Source organism: Entelurus aequoreus, linkage group LG02 (genome assembly GCF_033978785.1).
Source record: "Entelurus aequoreus isolate RoL-2023_Sb linkage group LG02, RoL_Eaeq_v1.1, whole genome shotgun sequence".
NCBI classification, from domain to species: Eukaryota; Metazoa; Chordata; class Actinopteri; order Syngnathiformes; family Syngnathidae; genus Entelurus; species Entelurus aequoreus.
Genome location: NC_084732.1, coordinates 67,676,427 through 67,690,703, shown reverse-complemented (window position 1 = coordinate 67,690,703; position 14,277 = coordinate 67,676,427). Strand labels below are relative to the sequence as shown.

The 14,277-nt window shown below is 38.5% G+C and overlaps 1 protein-coding gene across 3 annotated transcripts in view; it reads left to right on the top strand.

The window, feature by feature from the left end:
- golm2 (golgi membrane protein 2) overlaps window positions 1-14,277 on the top strand; it is a 35,447-nt gene that overhangs the window by 15,495 nt on the left and 5,675 nt on the right. For 2 of the 3 annotated variants that reach the window (XM_062031052.1, XM_062031069.1), the window contains exons 4-8: window positions 3,087-3,177; window positions 3,324-3,447; window positions 6,259-6,342; window positions 7,663-7,941; window positions 8,979-9,110. In XM_062031052.1, the coding sequence (XP_061887036.1) occupies window positions 3,087-3,177; window positions 3,324-3,447; window positions 6,259-6,342; window positions 7,663-7,941; window positions 8,979-9,110 (710 nt within the window). The remainder of the gene's footprint in view (window positions 1-3,086; window positions 3,178-3,323; window positions 3,448-6,258; window positions 6,343-7,662; window positions 7,942-8,978; window positions 9,111-14,277) is intronic. The other variant, XM_062031060.1, reaches the window with a different exon arrangement.

Sequence of the window (14,277 nt, the reverse complement as noted above, 5' to 3'; positions counted from 1 at the left end):
GATTCAAATCCCCCTTCAGAACTTTACATGTTTTCCCAGTTTTTGTGTCGGTTCCTTCCGAGTCCAAAGGCATCAATAGTTCATTGGACTCTAAACAGCCCATTGGGGTGAATGGTTGAATGTCTTCATGCGCCCTGTACTTGACTGGTGACCAGTCCTGGGTGTACTGGCTCTTGTCAGCTGTGATAGACTCCAGATCACCCACACTCCTGAACAGGTTAAGCAGGAAAATGAATTAATTAATAAAGATAGAAGATGCTTTATTTTTCATTGCACTTAAAACGTACCACAAAATTTGTTTACAGTCAATCCGTCAAAGAAACAGATATTCAGTAGGACAGAGGGGAGACAGGAGAGAAGGGCTGATGGGTCGCCTCATATGCGACGCCACGTTAAAGATGAGAAAAGTGAAAAACAAAAGTAGTGAGAAAAAAGCCACTCCCAAACTATGCTCCTGTAGGAGATGTAGTGTGAGACTAGGAAAAAAACCTCAGCAAACAAGCACATTTTATGACATACAACCTGCAGGCAGCCAGAAAGCGGCGCAGCTCCGTGGTCAGCGTATCGCACTTGGGGGTGAAGGGGCATGTGATGCGTGGATGTATGTGGGTCCATAAGCTTGGGACGTTGCGTCGTCTGGCACCACGGTCTTATTCCGTAGAGTAACATACTAATAACAAAGCTGGTTGCTGTGGAGACGTCCGTGATAGAATCCCAATGAAATCAAACAATCAGCAGGTGTTTGTAAGGGAAGGGAGAAAAGGGATTCAGAGCGTCTCACTGCAGCGCAAAGTGGATGGAGGGACAAAGTGTAGATTAGGATGCTTAGGTTAGGGCGAGTAGATTAATTCCAATAGATTCGTCTACTCTAATTGTCCTCTTCTGGTCCCCAAATTGATCATAATTTCGCTTTACAGAACAGCTAGCTTCCCTGAGATGTTAGCCAATTTGCAATTTAGTTTAGACATTGCCAGAGTCTGAGTGCCTAGAACCAATGCCTATCCCATCAATCAGGACTGGCAGCTTCTGGGCATCTTGAATGGCTGCCCATAGTCTTCTGAGTTTGTCGACACACCAAGGCTATGCTCAAACCAACCAGCAGATGCTCTGTTATCACAGTTCCGGATAGATAAGCTTCAATGTCCTCAACAATCGCCAGGCACACCACTCTCCACTTCTCCCACGCATCCATCGTGATTCCAGCAGCAACGAGCAGGTTCCCCTGAACCTGATATTGTGGTCTACAAAATCTTGTCAATTTTGTAGAGAGAACCGGTTCATCAATTGTTTAAATTTTGGAGAGCAGTGCAAAAAGAGGCTCCAAGAAAGTTGAGACAAGACAAAGACGCAAAAGCAAGAAAGATAAGAGAGAGGGAAGCATCCGCCTTCTTAGAGTCAGATAGAAAGAATTAAATTGAAATAGAAAGAAATAATTAAATTGAAATGGAAGGGTTAGCTTGTGGACATTAGAGCTGTGTTGACAAGATCCTAAAGCATTTTACTAAGTGCTACCATATTACTCCAATGTCCCGAAAGACATATACCATTGTTTCCAAGATATATACAGACCTGCCAACATGTATGCATTTTGACCCTTGAATATGCTTGTACGCTTCGCTGTGCTACCGATGCACATTTTGTCACATTTCGCCAATTTCAAGTGACGTAGCATTACCTCAAGCTATGGCGATGCGAACTACCTTCCATTTACCTTATTTTACCTTCTTTTACCCTGTAATTATTTTACCCCTTTTACCCTCTATTTACTTTTTTTTTTTTTTTTACCTTTACCTTCTTTTTACCTTTACCTTCTTTTTACAGTTTTTCCAAACTATAAAGCGCAAGTATATAGGCCGCTGCCGCTAAATTTTCAGAGAAAACATTTTCCCATATCAGCCACACTGGACAATAAGCCGTGATATATACGTTGTGAAATTAGTTATATACTGTACACAGAAATATTTTGTAAATGTTTATTTACATACTTTGCTTCCAGATGGTGTTTGTAACACGGCAGTAAAACGGCTGATCAAACACAACAGAAGTCATTTTCATGGACCCACTAGCTGCAGAAGCTAGTTCTCCAATCAGCTAAACAGACTCAATAACTCCACGGTGACGTTTTGGTTAATTTACTGAGGAATTTGTGAAACTGAAACAATACAAAAAGAATGCCATTGTAAGTTCATAATACTAACAAACAGTCGTAGACTTGTTAAGCATATTAGCTAATGCTAACAACGCTAGTCTCATTATGATAGCACGTATAAATATGCATGAAAAGACTCATACAGACATCACACATTGGAAGGTTTAGTAAGTTGAAATTATGTTAATTAAATTGTAAAACTTAAAAATTTTGCTCGGAGTAATGAATGAAGGATCCTTTTGAGCAGAAAGGCTAAATACATACTTTGTTTCAAAGCATTAAAACAGGAACTCAATTTTAACTCGCAACACCTGCAGTGACTGCACTCTTCCAAAAGATTGGGCCGTAGTACAAACAATAACACCATTTTAGTGATCTGCTTTGGTTTAATGAAAACTATTGAACACAAAACATGGCAATTACTGCAAAAAAGAAATCCACGCAGGGTTCAAAGTTTAGGGAAAAGGTAGCGGTTTATAGTCTGGAATTTACGGTACCTTCTTTTACTTTCCTTTACTTTTTTTTAACATTCTTTTAACCTACAGTTGCCTTTTTTTGCCTTCTATTTTTCTTATTTTCACATTCATTTTACCTTGTTTATTTAACTTATTTTAAATTCTTTCATGCAGTTCGTTTTTTTTTTTTTTAAAATTAGTTACACTCAAACGAGTATCAAAGCAACAGAACAGCTTTCCAATAGAATTAATACATTTTTATTAATCGTTGCAGCCCTAGTTTGTACGTCTCTTTGCTGTTTAATCAACAAGTGATTAATTCCTCAATCTTGCAATTTCTGAGCTTAAAAAGTAAAATTGTAAAATTTAAATTTCACTTTAATATGTTTTCACTTTAATTTGTTTAGGTCCAGTTCATTTTTGATATTCATGACCATATATAGTTTTTCCTTTGTCATTTACGTGTAATGTTTATGTTCTAGCTTACAGTGTGGACGTCAGATTGCACAGTTGAAAACCGAGTATGACGAATCAAAGAAGACTCTGGAAGAAGAAGTTGTCAAGCTAAGACGGGTTAGTATGTTCATATGCTAAACTAATTTAAGATCTAATTCTAGCTTCAGCATAGTTTTACTACATGTTTTTTTTTTGGTTTCTTTTTTGTTGGACTAAAGTTATTCATTATATATTCACTTTCTCTTTTCTGTTTGACTTTTTAGAACGCAATTGATAGCCAAAAGGGCATAGTGGCTGGAAGACATACTGATGGAGTCCTGGATGAGCAGTTAGCTCAAGAGCGCCGCACAGTGGCCACTCACAGCCGTGACAGTCTAGATTTAAAAGGTAGTGTACAGGGTACATGACTGACGCACATCCATAAAAGCATACATTTGGTAAGGACATTAAACAAATTATTTCTCTAACATATGCATTACCCATTAACAGGATACACATGACATTTTTTGTCAATGGCTATTAATAAGAATTCCGCAGTTTTAAGTGTGATGCAGATATGCTGACCAGCTGACTTTGTGAAATGTTTTAGTAGGGCTGCTTCAATCAGGGTTCTTTGTGGTCAATTCCATTAGAATCAGAATCAGAATCGTTTTATTGCCATTGTTTGAGAACGGGTTCACAAACTAGGAATTTTTCTTGGTGCAAACGTGCGACATAAAACACATATAACACATATTTGGTATAAAAAGAGCTGTGACTGAGCTATCAGATAGACTTAGAAGGGATTCAAGGAATTCAAGGAGCTGCTGTTAGGAGTTATTGTTCATTTGCCTGATGGTCGAGGGGAAAAAACTGTTCAGGTGGCGGGAGGTGTGGGTCTGGATGGAGCGTAGTCTCCTGCATTACCGACCATGGGTAACATTAGTCCATACCGATTTGTAGCTATTCCATGAATTAACTGTAAAAAAAATAATCAATTTATGGCAAGTGCTACCAACAGTGTAAACATATCAACACATATTCTCTACATTACATACATGTGTTTGAACAAAACAAAGTCAATAGTACACTAACTACACAAAAGCAAAACTACCATTTACTTCTCATGTAAATCCTTTGAATTTTGACCTTCAAAGTCCTCCTGTGTTCAGGGACCTATTCCTTGTGTTTGTACATCTTAACAGAAACGACCAAAAAATTATATTGTGAGAAAAATATAGACCTACCGGTAATCACTCTGGTATCGATCATGTACTGTCTGATACTACTCTTGGTATCGATACTATTGATTTAAGGATCGATCAGCTCTCCCCTTACGTGTACGCCTGGCCGCTACACACCAACAGCATATATATATCATGCTCTCTTGAGATACTTATTTGTCTACTTGATAACTTCCTGTTAATAACTGCTTATTTTTATGCTGTAACAAAAATATGAATAATCTAGTATTTATTTGTGTTAACTGCCATTGCTATTATGAATAACCTTTTTCTGCAGCAGTTTTTTTTTTCAAACGGATGTTGCACAATTACTAATGAGGCATCCTCATTTGTGAAGATAGAAAATAAAATAAGTGTGTGTGGTGCAAGACAAATCTTTTTTCTCTTAAAATATTAAATTAATGCAATGATGATAAAGCAGACAAAAGTTGTTTGAAAAATGCCTACATTTTCCTTTGTTAGTCCGCTAAGGGTTAGGTTTATTTTCTTAAAGAGAAGCACTGAATTACCAGCAGTAATGTTCTTAATGAGGATAACTGCACAAACATAAGCTGTTTAACTGTAACATAATGTATGTATGGCTTTGTCAAACATTTGGTGAAGTCAGTTTTTAACTGTACAAGAAACTTGTATTTATACAATAACAATACTAATAAATGGAGAAGTCCAGCCCTTTGCTTTCTGAAAAAATGGTCGCCTGAAAATTCTACTTAAATAGACCTGCGATTCAAAATACCTGTATTGGAAATGTAACCGCCTAAAATGAGAACTGCACTTTTTTGTAATTTTGCCTATCGTTCACAATCATTATGAAAGACATGACGACAGATGGATTTTTTTTTAAGGCATTCTAAATATTAAATAAATGTAAATAAAAGTCCACTTTCAACAGAGCCATTGAGAGCTCCACTATTCCGCCCATAAAAGCCAATAAATAACCATTCAAAAAGCGCCAACAATACTCTCATTTACATTTTGTGACTTGAATATTAACCACGTATTAGTGATATTAATACTATAAGCGCTAACGCAGACAATTTATTTATAGCGGCGCTGTGATCACTTCCTGTGTGCCGATGTTTACATCATCGACTGATCAGCTGCTTTCTCGCTTCCCCGCTCCCTATAAGTTTATTGTAGATCATAAATCATGCCTCTCACCTGAAAAGTAGATGGCTGAAGATACAGTATAATATCTGACAAGTTGGGACACTTTGACAGCCATTTAGGATCTGGAACTGGCGACAACGACACGAAAAGCACTTGTTCGCCCTCATCCTGTTTCTTCGTGAGGATTATGAGACGTTTTTCATCTAAATGGAAATATATGAATATCCTAGCAGTCGGCATCCTAATGACAGCAGACATTGTATAGTGAGTGATGTTTTATTATGTTTGTTGGCTCTCATAAAGTCTGCAGTGAGCAGAAATTAGTGATGAAGAAAAAAAAGCAAACGTGATGCGTTTTTTAAATTAATGCTTAAAATTATCAAAATACGTAAATATTAGATGTTATTTTAAATGTGCCCATTACTACATTCCATTTATACTTTTATAATGTATATAAAACCCTAATGGAGGTATTTGGATGTTTTTAGGGGCTCTATAGACAGAATTGAACGATTCCCATAGGCTCCATTGTAAGCGTACTTCTGATTGAATTTATTTAATATTTAGAATGCATTAAAAAAAAATCCATCCGTCATGATTGTGAACAATAGGCAAAATTCCAAAAGTGCAGTTCCCCATTAAGTTAGAAGCATTGTGCTTAAAGTACATACTTAGACATTATGCACTTACCACAAGCCGCTGATAATGAAGCTTCCAAACCATCAATCATGTGTACAATGCCAATCAAAGAGGGAAAAATGTTATGCTACGTATTTGAACTGCGTGATAAATGTTACTTTAGCTTTAAAAAGAAAGCAACATATTGACAACAGCTATTTGCTGCATTTTCCATGTACTGCGGCAGACATAATGGGAAAGCCTGGCAGTGATGCCGGTATGCCCGGTATTGAAGACAGTGAGGTGGGAAAACTTGATGAAGTGCAATTTGGTAAGTAATGACAGGATGAGTATGCTCTAACACAACATTCGCCTAGAAGATAATCTTACCTATGTACATTGGTGTAGTCAACGTCGTGCACCAGGGCTGCATGATTAATCGAATCGACATCAAGGTTTTAATTAGTGCGGTAAATAACTGCAAGAGGCAGAGGTTGTTGTTTTTTTCCGCCGTCACCGGCATTTGAGTGGCAGATGTTGGCCAATCAAAATTGTTGAGCCTCGCGTATATTTGTTCAAACAGGGAAAAAGACATCTCACTTTGTGCATCACTCTCAGCACCTCAGCGCGTTTACCAGTGGAATGCCTCTTTTCAGTCATTCACAGTTTTTGTCTTAGCGGAGACTAGAGCAGAGCGCCTCACACTCCCAGTACAGAGAGCTTCACGACTCGCCAATGATAAGTGCCGCAAAGTAACACAAATTAGGAGGAAAAAAATGTAATTACATAGCCATATATCCCGTTGTGGAAATATTTCAGTTTTAATTGAGAACAAGAAGTGAACAAAAGTTTTAACAGCTGCTATGTAAAGGAAAAAGGGTAAGATTAAATAAGATCTGCTTCTTCCTACTCCTTTTCGAACATGTTGAATAGAGAAACTGGAAATCATGTTGTATGCATGCATGCATGTTCGAAATAAACACAAACTTAACTCAACTCAAATCGGATGGGCAATATGAGCCAATCAACACAGGAACAAGCGAAAATGCAGCGATCACGTGATAGCAATAAGAAAAAGACACTGTCTGACCTAATTTTTCCAACTGGTAAAAAAATACACTAAGATGTTCAATATCTATTTAGGTAAAATTTCTGTCAACAGAAATTATAACATTTTATTTTTGTTTGTTTATTTATTTAGGATAACAAAGTTATTTACCTTCCAATTACAATTTGTGTTTTATTTATTTAGGATAACAGTTATTTACCTTCCAATTACAAATACTTGCATTAATAATATAAATTATGATGGAATTACTTTATAAACACTGTATAGTTTGTATTGCTTATTTCTTGAGGTTAGAAGAACAATTTGGACAAAAGCTGTTATTTATTAGTCTGTCTGCATAAAGCCAAATATTTTTTACATAAATTATTGCATATTTTTCTTGTGTGTGGCACCTTGAGAGAAGAATATGTTGATTGACAGCGTAAAGGTAACATGCCTTCCTTCCCTCCTTAATTTTCAAGTTTTATGCACTTTTATTTATGAAAAATATAAATCGCAAATCGAATCGCGATTAGGTTTTTTCTCAAAATTGTGCAGTACTAGCATACGCTGCTTAATTTGTCACTGTTTTTTTTTACACAGAATTGAAGAAGCCAGCTATCACTCAGCAGCGCGATGAAGCCCCGGATGTGCTTGTGGGTGCTGGCGCTGGACCTGGTATGGGGGCCGCTGATGGTCCCGGGGGACAGGGCTTATCTCTTGACCAGCCCCAACTGCAGCACGACAGAGTAGAAATCCAGGCAGCTGTGATTGCCCCTCCAGGTGTCATCAAAATGGCTGACAAAACAATAGTATTTGAAGAAGACAACAAAGCAGATATCAAAGCGGACGAATTGGGTGAACAGCAAAGACAAATTCGAGGTAAAGTCTCAAGAGATTACATGCAAATTGAATATGGATTTCCGTGTGTCATCTTGCCACAATGGTTGCATGTTAGCATAATGCATCTCAGTGTTATCATAATAAAGGTATGGTGCACACTCAGTGCCTCACATGGCGCTCACAGCTTAAAGCTAGTTAAACCCCTTGCAGAGGACAGACCTCCACTCGGCCCGACTGTACTCTCCAATAGTAAAAAAGTCCTGAATCCAGATGGTAATTCGGACTGGAAGTTTTTGAGCTTTTTATAGCGGAATGAAAGAAGCAGAGTGAACCCTTGTGAGTCATCCACTCTCTTTGACTCTGTGGGTAGAGGCAGGGTCGCTAGCATGCACACACGGAAGTTGAGTCTCGTAAAGTAAACGTAAGGTAACGTCGTAGATATAATCCGGATCAGCCCCCAATTGTAATGACTTGTTCCTTATCCCATTTCAGAAATTGCCTAAAAAGTATGATGAAAAAAATCACACACACGTCTGCCTCACACGTAAGGTAATGCGATAGGAATGATATGGATCATTCTATCAAACTCTAATCAGTTATTCTTTATCTAATTTTTTGAATGTTTAATGAAAATCTGCCCATAACTTTGTGAGTTACTGTATGTTGCTAGTTTACGGACAAACATACCCCACCTAATACAGATACAGAAGTCATTGGTATTTTTTTTATCCATAACATTGACCATGACACAAAGGTATACAGACAATAAAATAACAGTTGAGTACAACATTTCTTTCCAATTAAATTCTTCTTGATAATAATAATAATAGATTAGATTTATATAGCGCTTCTTGAGTATGTTTGCTCTGCACATTTTTCTATTAAAATTGTATTTGCTTTATTTCTCGAGGTCTGTTCTCTAACAATAATCATAAAAAATATGCCATCTCATCTATGCTACTGCATAGTTTATTTGCCTTTTGCTCAACCTGCATTCAACACCTTTGCAGGTGTAGTTTGGTACTTATACCACAATATTTAGTTTAAACAACCCCTCATGTTTTTGCTCATGGCAGCCCCAGATGTCAAAAGTGAGGTGGAGCGCCTGAAAAGTATTCCATTGCCAGGCAATCCTGCCCAGTTACCCAACCCCATCCAGCCGCACCGTGCCAAAGACCAAGTCCCAGCAGGGGCACGTCATCACCAAAGTGAGTTTGCTTCAACCATACATGACATTGTTACGGGTAGTATGTATGGCTGGAGGCCTGGAGCCATAATTTTTAATTAAATGATTTTGTTTTGAAGGGTTGAATTTTTGATGACCCTGCAGATACAACATACTTATTTGATGGAATCAGAGCTTTTATTGTTCGCCTTTCCCCCTGTGCTCTGTCTATGACCCGTGTGTCAGTATATCATGAAGGACCCATTGCTATCACTTATCTAAATTACAATACCCTACTTCTGTTGGTATTGTTTATTACTTTTTTCAACAAAATTGTCTCGTAATGTTTTTGATCCTCAATCCTGGGATTGAATGGTTTTCTGGTGATATGTGGCAGCACAATGGAACAGGGGTTAGTGCATGTGCCTCACAATACGAAGGTCCTGAGTTCAATCTCGGGCTCTGGATCTTTCTGTGTGGAGTTTGTATGTTCTCCCCGTGACTGTGTGGGTTCTCTCCAGGTACTCAGGCTTCCTCCCACCTCCAAAAACATGCACCTGGGGATAGGTTGATTGGCAACACTAAATTGGCCCTAGTGTGTGAATGCGAGTGTGAATGCTGTCTGCCTATCTGTGTTGGCCCTGCGATGAGGTGGCGACTTGTCCAGGGTGTACCCTGCCTTCCGCCCAAATGCAGCTGAGATGGGCTCCAGCACCCCCAGTGACCCCGAAAGGGACAAGCGGTAGAGAATGAATGGATGGATGTGGCAATCTGAAAATCAGGATGCGAATACAATCCTGCAACATTATTACATTTCTGTTGTAACTGGAGATGCTCAATATTGGACTTTTTACCAATGTCCAGCACTTGATTCAGAACACCGGTATTAACCGATACGATAAATGCAGCAGTTCTCCCCTCAAACTGATATTTTGTCTCATTAGGAATAAACAAATCATGCATTTAAAAAAAACTGCAAAATAAGACAACTACTGCAATGAAGTAAAGGACTGTATAGAATAGGTGAAATTAATTTTTAACATTGTGTGTGAAAATAGTCATTTAAAAGATTCATGAACAATAGTCAACTAAAACAAAGTATGCAAAGTATGAAACTCTGGACTAATAGTGTACGTTTAGTGAAATTATTAGTACAGCTGGCCGCTTCTAATCATATTTTGCTGCATAAACGTTGCGTGTGACTCAGAGTCATTTCTCCATAATGTACGATATTATATTATATATAGTATTGAAGGAAAACTCATTACTCCCCCCTTGCATAATCAGAGCTTTACAGTCATTGCAGATTGCATGTTTACAATTCCAAGGACAAACTTGGAAAATTAATTCCAGATGTAGGATATACTAAGCTAGCAAGCTTGTGGCTCTGTAGAGCACAGTGCAGTTTGATGATGTCATCACTCGTGCGCTGAAATCGAGGCAATACCTTATCAAATAACATCGACAGAATAAAACAATATAATCCAATATCTCTTTCTTACGCCAATATAATCTGATAGCTCAGCAGTTTTTAAATTAATTATAGGCTTTTTACAAAAATGTCTTTTAGTTTTAGTCATATTTTGCTAATCTAAATTGATTTAGTTTTAGTCGACCAAAATACTCAACATTTTAGTTGACAAAAAATTACAGTAAGTTTTTTTCCACTAAAATATAAAGTATAAAGGATAACACATCTGAAGTTGAAGTTGTCTTGATACCACTTTTATTAAGGTTATTACAATTACTGCACAGTGTAATAAATTAACACTGCATAACTTGGCATATACAGATGCATTTCAATAAATCTGAATATGGTGCTTCACATTATTTCATTTCAAAATCAATTCAAAATAAGAGACTAATTAAAGCCTCAGAATTTTTTTTAGTTAATTTCCGAAGATGCATGATATAAAGTGTAGTATGCTACAGAGCAGATTGTCCGCCATTTTATTAGGCAAACAAGCTGGGTAGAGCGAGATGCACGGCGGGGTGCAACAATCACTTGCTTTGAGCAGAGTTTAACATGAAATTATGCGCAGTGCGTACACTTGTATTAAAATTATTAAAATTATTTATTTAACAGGAAATAATGGAACATAAACATGTGTTTGACGCTTAAATCTTAACAGTAAGAATGTATTGAGATCTATAATAAAGTGTTGCATTATATACCTACACAAAGTTGTATACATGTTGGCAATTTGTAGTGCATAATTTGGAGAAATCATATTTTAACTATGATGTTCAAATAACAATGTAACTATTTTCTGTTTCATCATTAAATATAATGTGTATATTGTGTCATGTACAGTAAGTGTACTATTTATTTAGACAATTACAAGTTGTTTTGTTGTCTACCGTGGCAAAAGTGAAGTACAACCATATGTATTTTGTACTCTTTCTTCCCGGTGTAGAAAACATTGTATTGATGTCTTGCAATGATTCCTGCTTTTCTAGGTGAAACATCAAAACACTGCTTTACAAAGACGCTAGTTCTGATTGGATATTCTTTCTGCTTTTCCGATAGCCCCTCTCCTACATGCAACTGTGATTTTATATTTTGTCCCACAAGCGTAAAGACACAATTAAATACAATAGGATTTTGTCTGGGCAGCACGGTGGTACAGGGGTTGGTGCGTGTGCCTCACAGTAAGAAGGTCCTGGGGTCTTTCTGTGTGGAGTTTGCATGTTCTCCCTGTGACTGCGTGGGTTCCCTCCGGGTACTCCGGCTTCCTTTCGCCTCCAAAGACATGCACCTGGGGATAGGTTAAAGTTAAAGTACCACTGATAGTCACACACACACTAGGTGTGGTGAAATTACTCTCTGCATTCGACCCATCCCTTTGTTCCATCCCCTGGGAGGTGAGGGGAGCAGTGAGCAGCAGCAGCGGTGGCCTCGCTCGGGAATCGTTTTGGTGATTTAACCCCCAATTCCAACCCTTGATGCTGAGTGCCAAGCAGGGAGGTAATGGGTCCCATTTTTATAGTCTTGGTTGATTGGCAACACTAAATTGGCCCTCCTAGTGTGTGAATGTGAGTGTGAATGTTGTCTGTCTATCTGTGTTGGCCCTGCGATGAGGTGGCGACTTGTCCAGGGTGTACCCCGCCTTCTGCCCAAGTGCAGCTGGAATAGATTCCAGCAACCCCGAAAGGGACAAGCGGTAGAAAATTGATGGATGGATGGATCTCTGTCAACATTTTCGTCTCTTTTTAATATGTTGACTAAATTGTCAATCTCTTTATTGTTTTAGTCAACGTGCTTTTGTTTTTATTTGTTATTGTCCTAATTTAGTCATGGGAAAATAAGTCGTTGACGAAAACGAAGACGAAACTTTTAGTCAACAAAATTGCCACAAGCTGTAACTATTACGGCCATTAATTTAGTCATGACATAAGGTGACCTGCTGCAAGAGTCAGTACTTTGAGTTAGTAAAAGATCTGAGAAGAAAAAGGAAGCATTTAAAGGCCTACTGAAACCCACTACTACCGACCACGTCTGATATCAATGATGAAATCTTAACATTGCAACACATGCCAATACGGCCGGGTTAACTTATAAAGTGCAATTTTAAATTTCCCGCTAAACTTCCGGTTGAAAACGCCTTTGGATGATGACGTATGCGCGTGACGTAGCCAGTGAAACAGAAGTATCGGTACCCCATTGAAGCCAATACAAAATAGCTCTATTTTCATCTCATAATTCCACAGTATTCTGGACATCTGTGTTGGTGATCCGTTGCAATTTGTTCATTGCATTATGGAGAAAGAAGCTGAGCAAGCAAAAAAGAAAGTTGTCGGTGCAAAGCGGAGTATTTTGCGAGGGAAGTCAGCAACACAACACAGCCGGTGTTTCATTGTTTACATTCCCAAAAGATGCAGTCAAGATCAAAGAACTCGGACAACAGAGACTCTTACCAGGAGGACTTTGACTTCGATACACAGACGCCTGTAGAGAACTGGGACAACACAGACTCTTACCAGGATTACTTTGATTTGGATACACAGACGCAGACACGGTACCGTGAGTACGCAGCTGCGCTTCCAAACATTTGATCGCTTGCCCGTACGTGCGTGTCACGTACGTAACTTTGGGTAAATATATAAGCTTTATGAACCTTGGGTTAGGTGAATGGTCCTTTGGGCTGAGTGATTGTGTGTGTTGTGCAGGTGTTTGAATTTTATTGGCGAGTTATATGGACGGGAGCTAGGAGCTAGGATAACCAACACGTAGGTGTTTGTTATGGGGGATTAATTTGTGGCATATTAAATATAAGCCTGGTTGTGTTGTGGCTAATAAGAGTATATATACCGTATTTTCCGCACCATAAGCCGCACCTAAAAACCAAAATTTTTGTCAAAAGCAGACAGTGCGGCTAATAACCCGGTGCGCCTTATATATGGATTAATATTCATATTTATTTTCATAAGGTTTAGGTCTCGCAACTACGGTAAACAGTCGCCATCTTTTTTCCCCGTAAAAGAGGAAGCGCTTCTTCTTCTACGGTAAGCAACCGCCCCATAGAAGAGGAAGCGCTTCTTCTTCTACTGTAAGCAACCGCCAAGGTGAGCACCCGCCCCCGGAGAAGAAGAAGCTCGCGGATATTTAATTTAATTTGTTTTTCTGTAAAGACAACAAAATGTCTCCTACTAAGAGACACGCGTACAAGGTTCCACTGGCTTTTGATATTCATGTGAACCGCACTGTGGATACAATGGGAGCACGTACGGTGAATATTCGCACCACAGGGAATGAGAAGTCGTCCTACTGTGGTTGTAGCTTGCCATGCTAACGGCCAGAAACTTCCACCCACGGTGATATTCAAAAGGAAGACCTTGCCAAAAGAGAACTTTCCAGCCGGCGTCATCATAAAAGCTAACTCGAAGGGATGGATGGATGAAGAAAAGATGAGCGAGTGGTTGATAGACGTTTACGCGAAGACACCGGGTGACTTTTTTCACACAGCGCCGTTCCTGTTGATCTACGACTGCATCCGCGTCCACATCACAGATGGTGTCAAAAAACAAGTGAAGCACACCGAAGAAGAATAATTCGAGGGATTTGTAGATGAGTAATAACTTCAGAAAGTGAGCTTTAAATGTTTATTTTGTGTGTTGTGTGACACTAACGTATGAGCAACGTTGAGTTATTGATGTTGCTATTGCTCTGCACTATTTTGAGTGTTACTATTTTTGTGATTGCACATTTG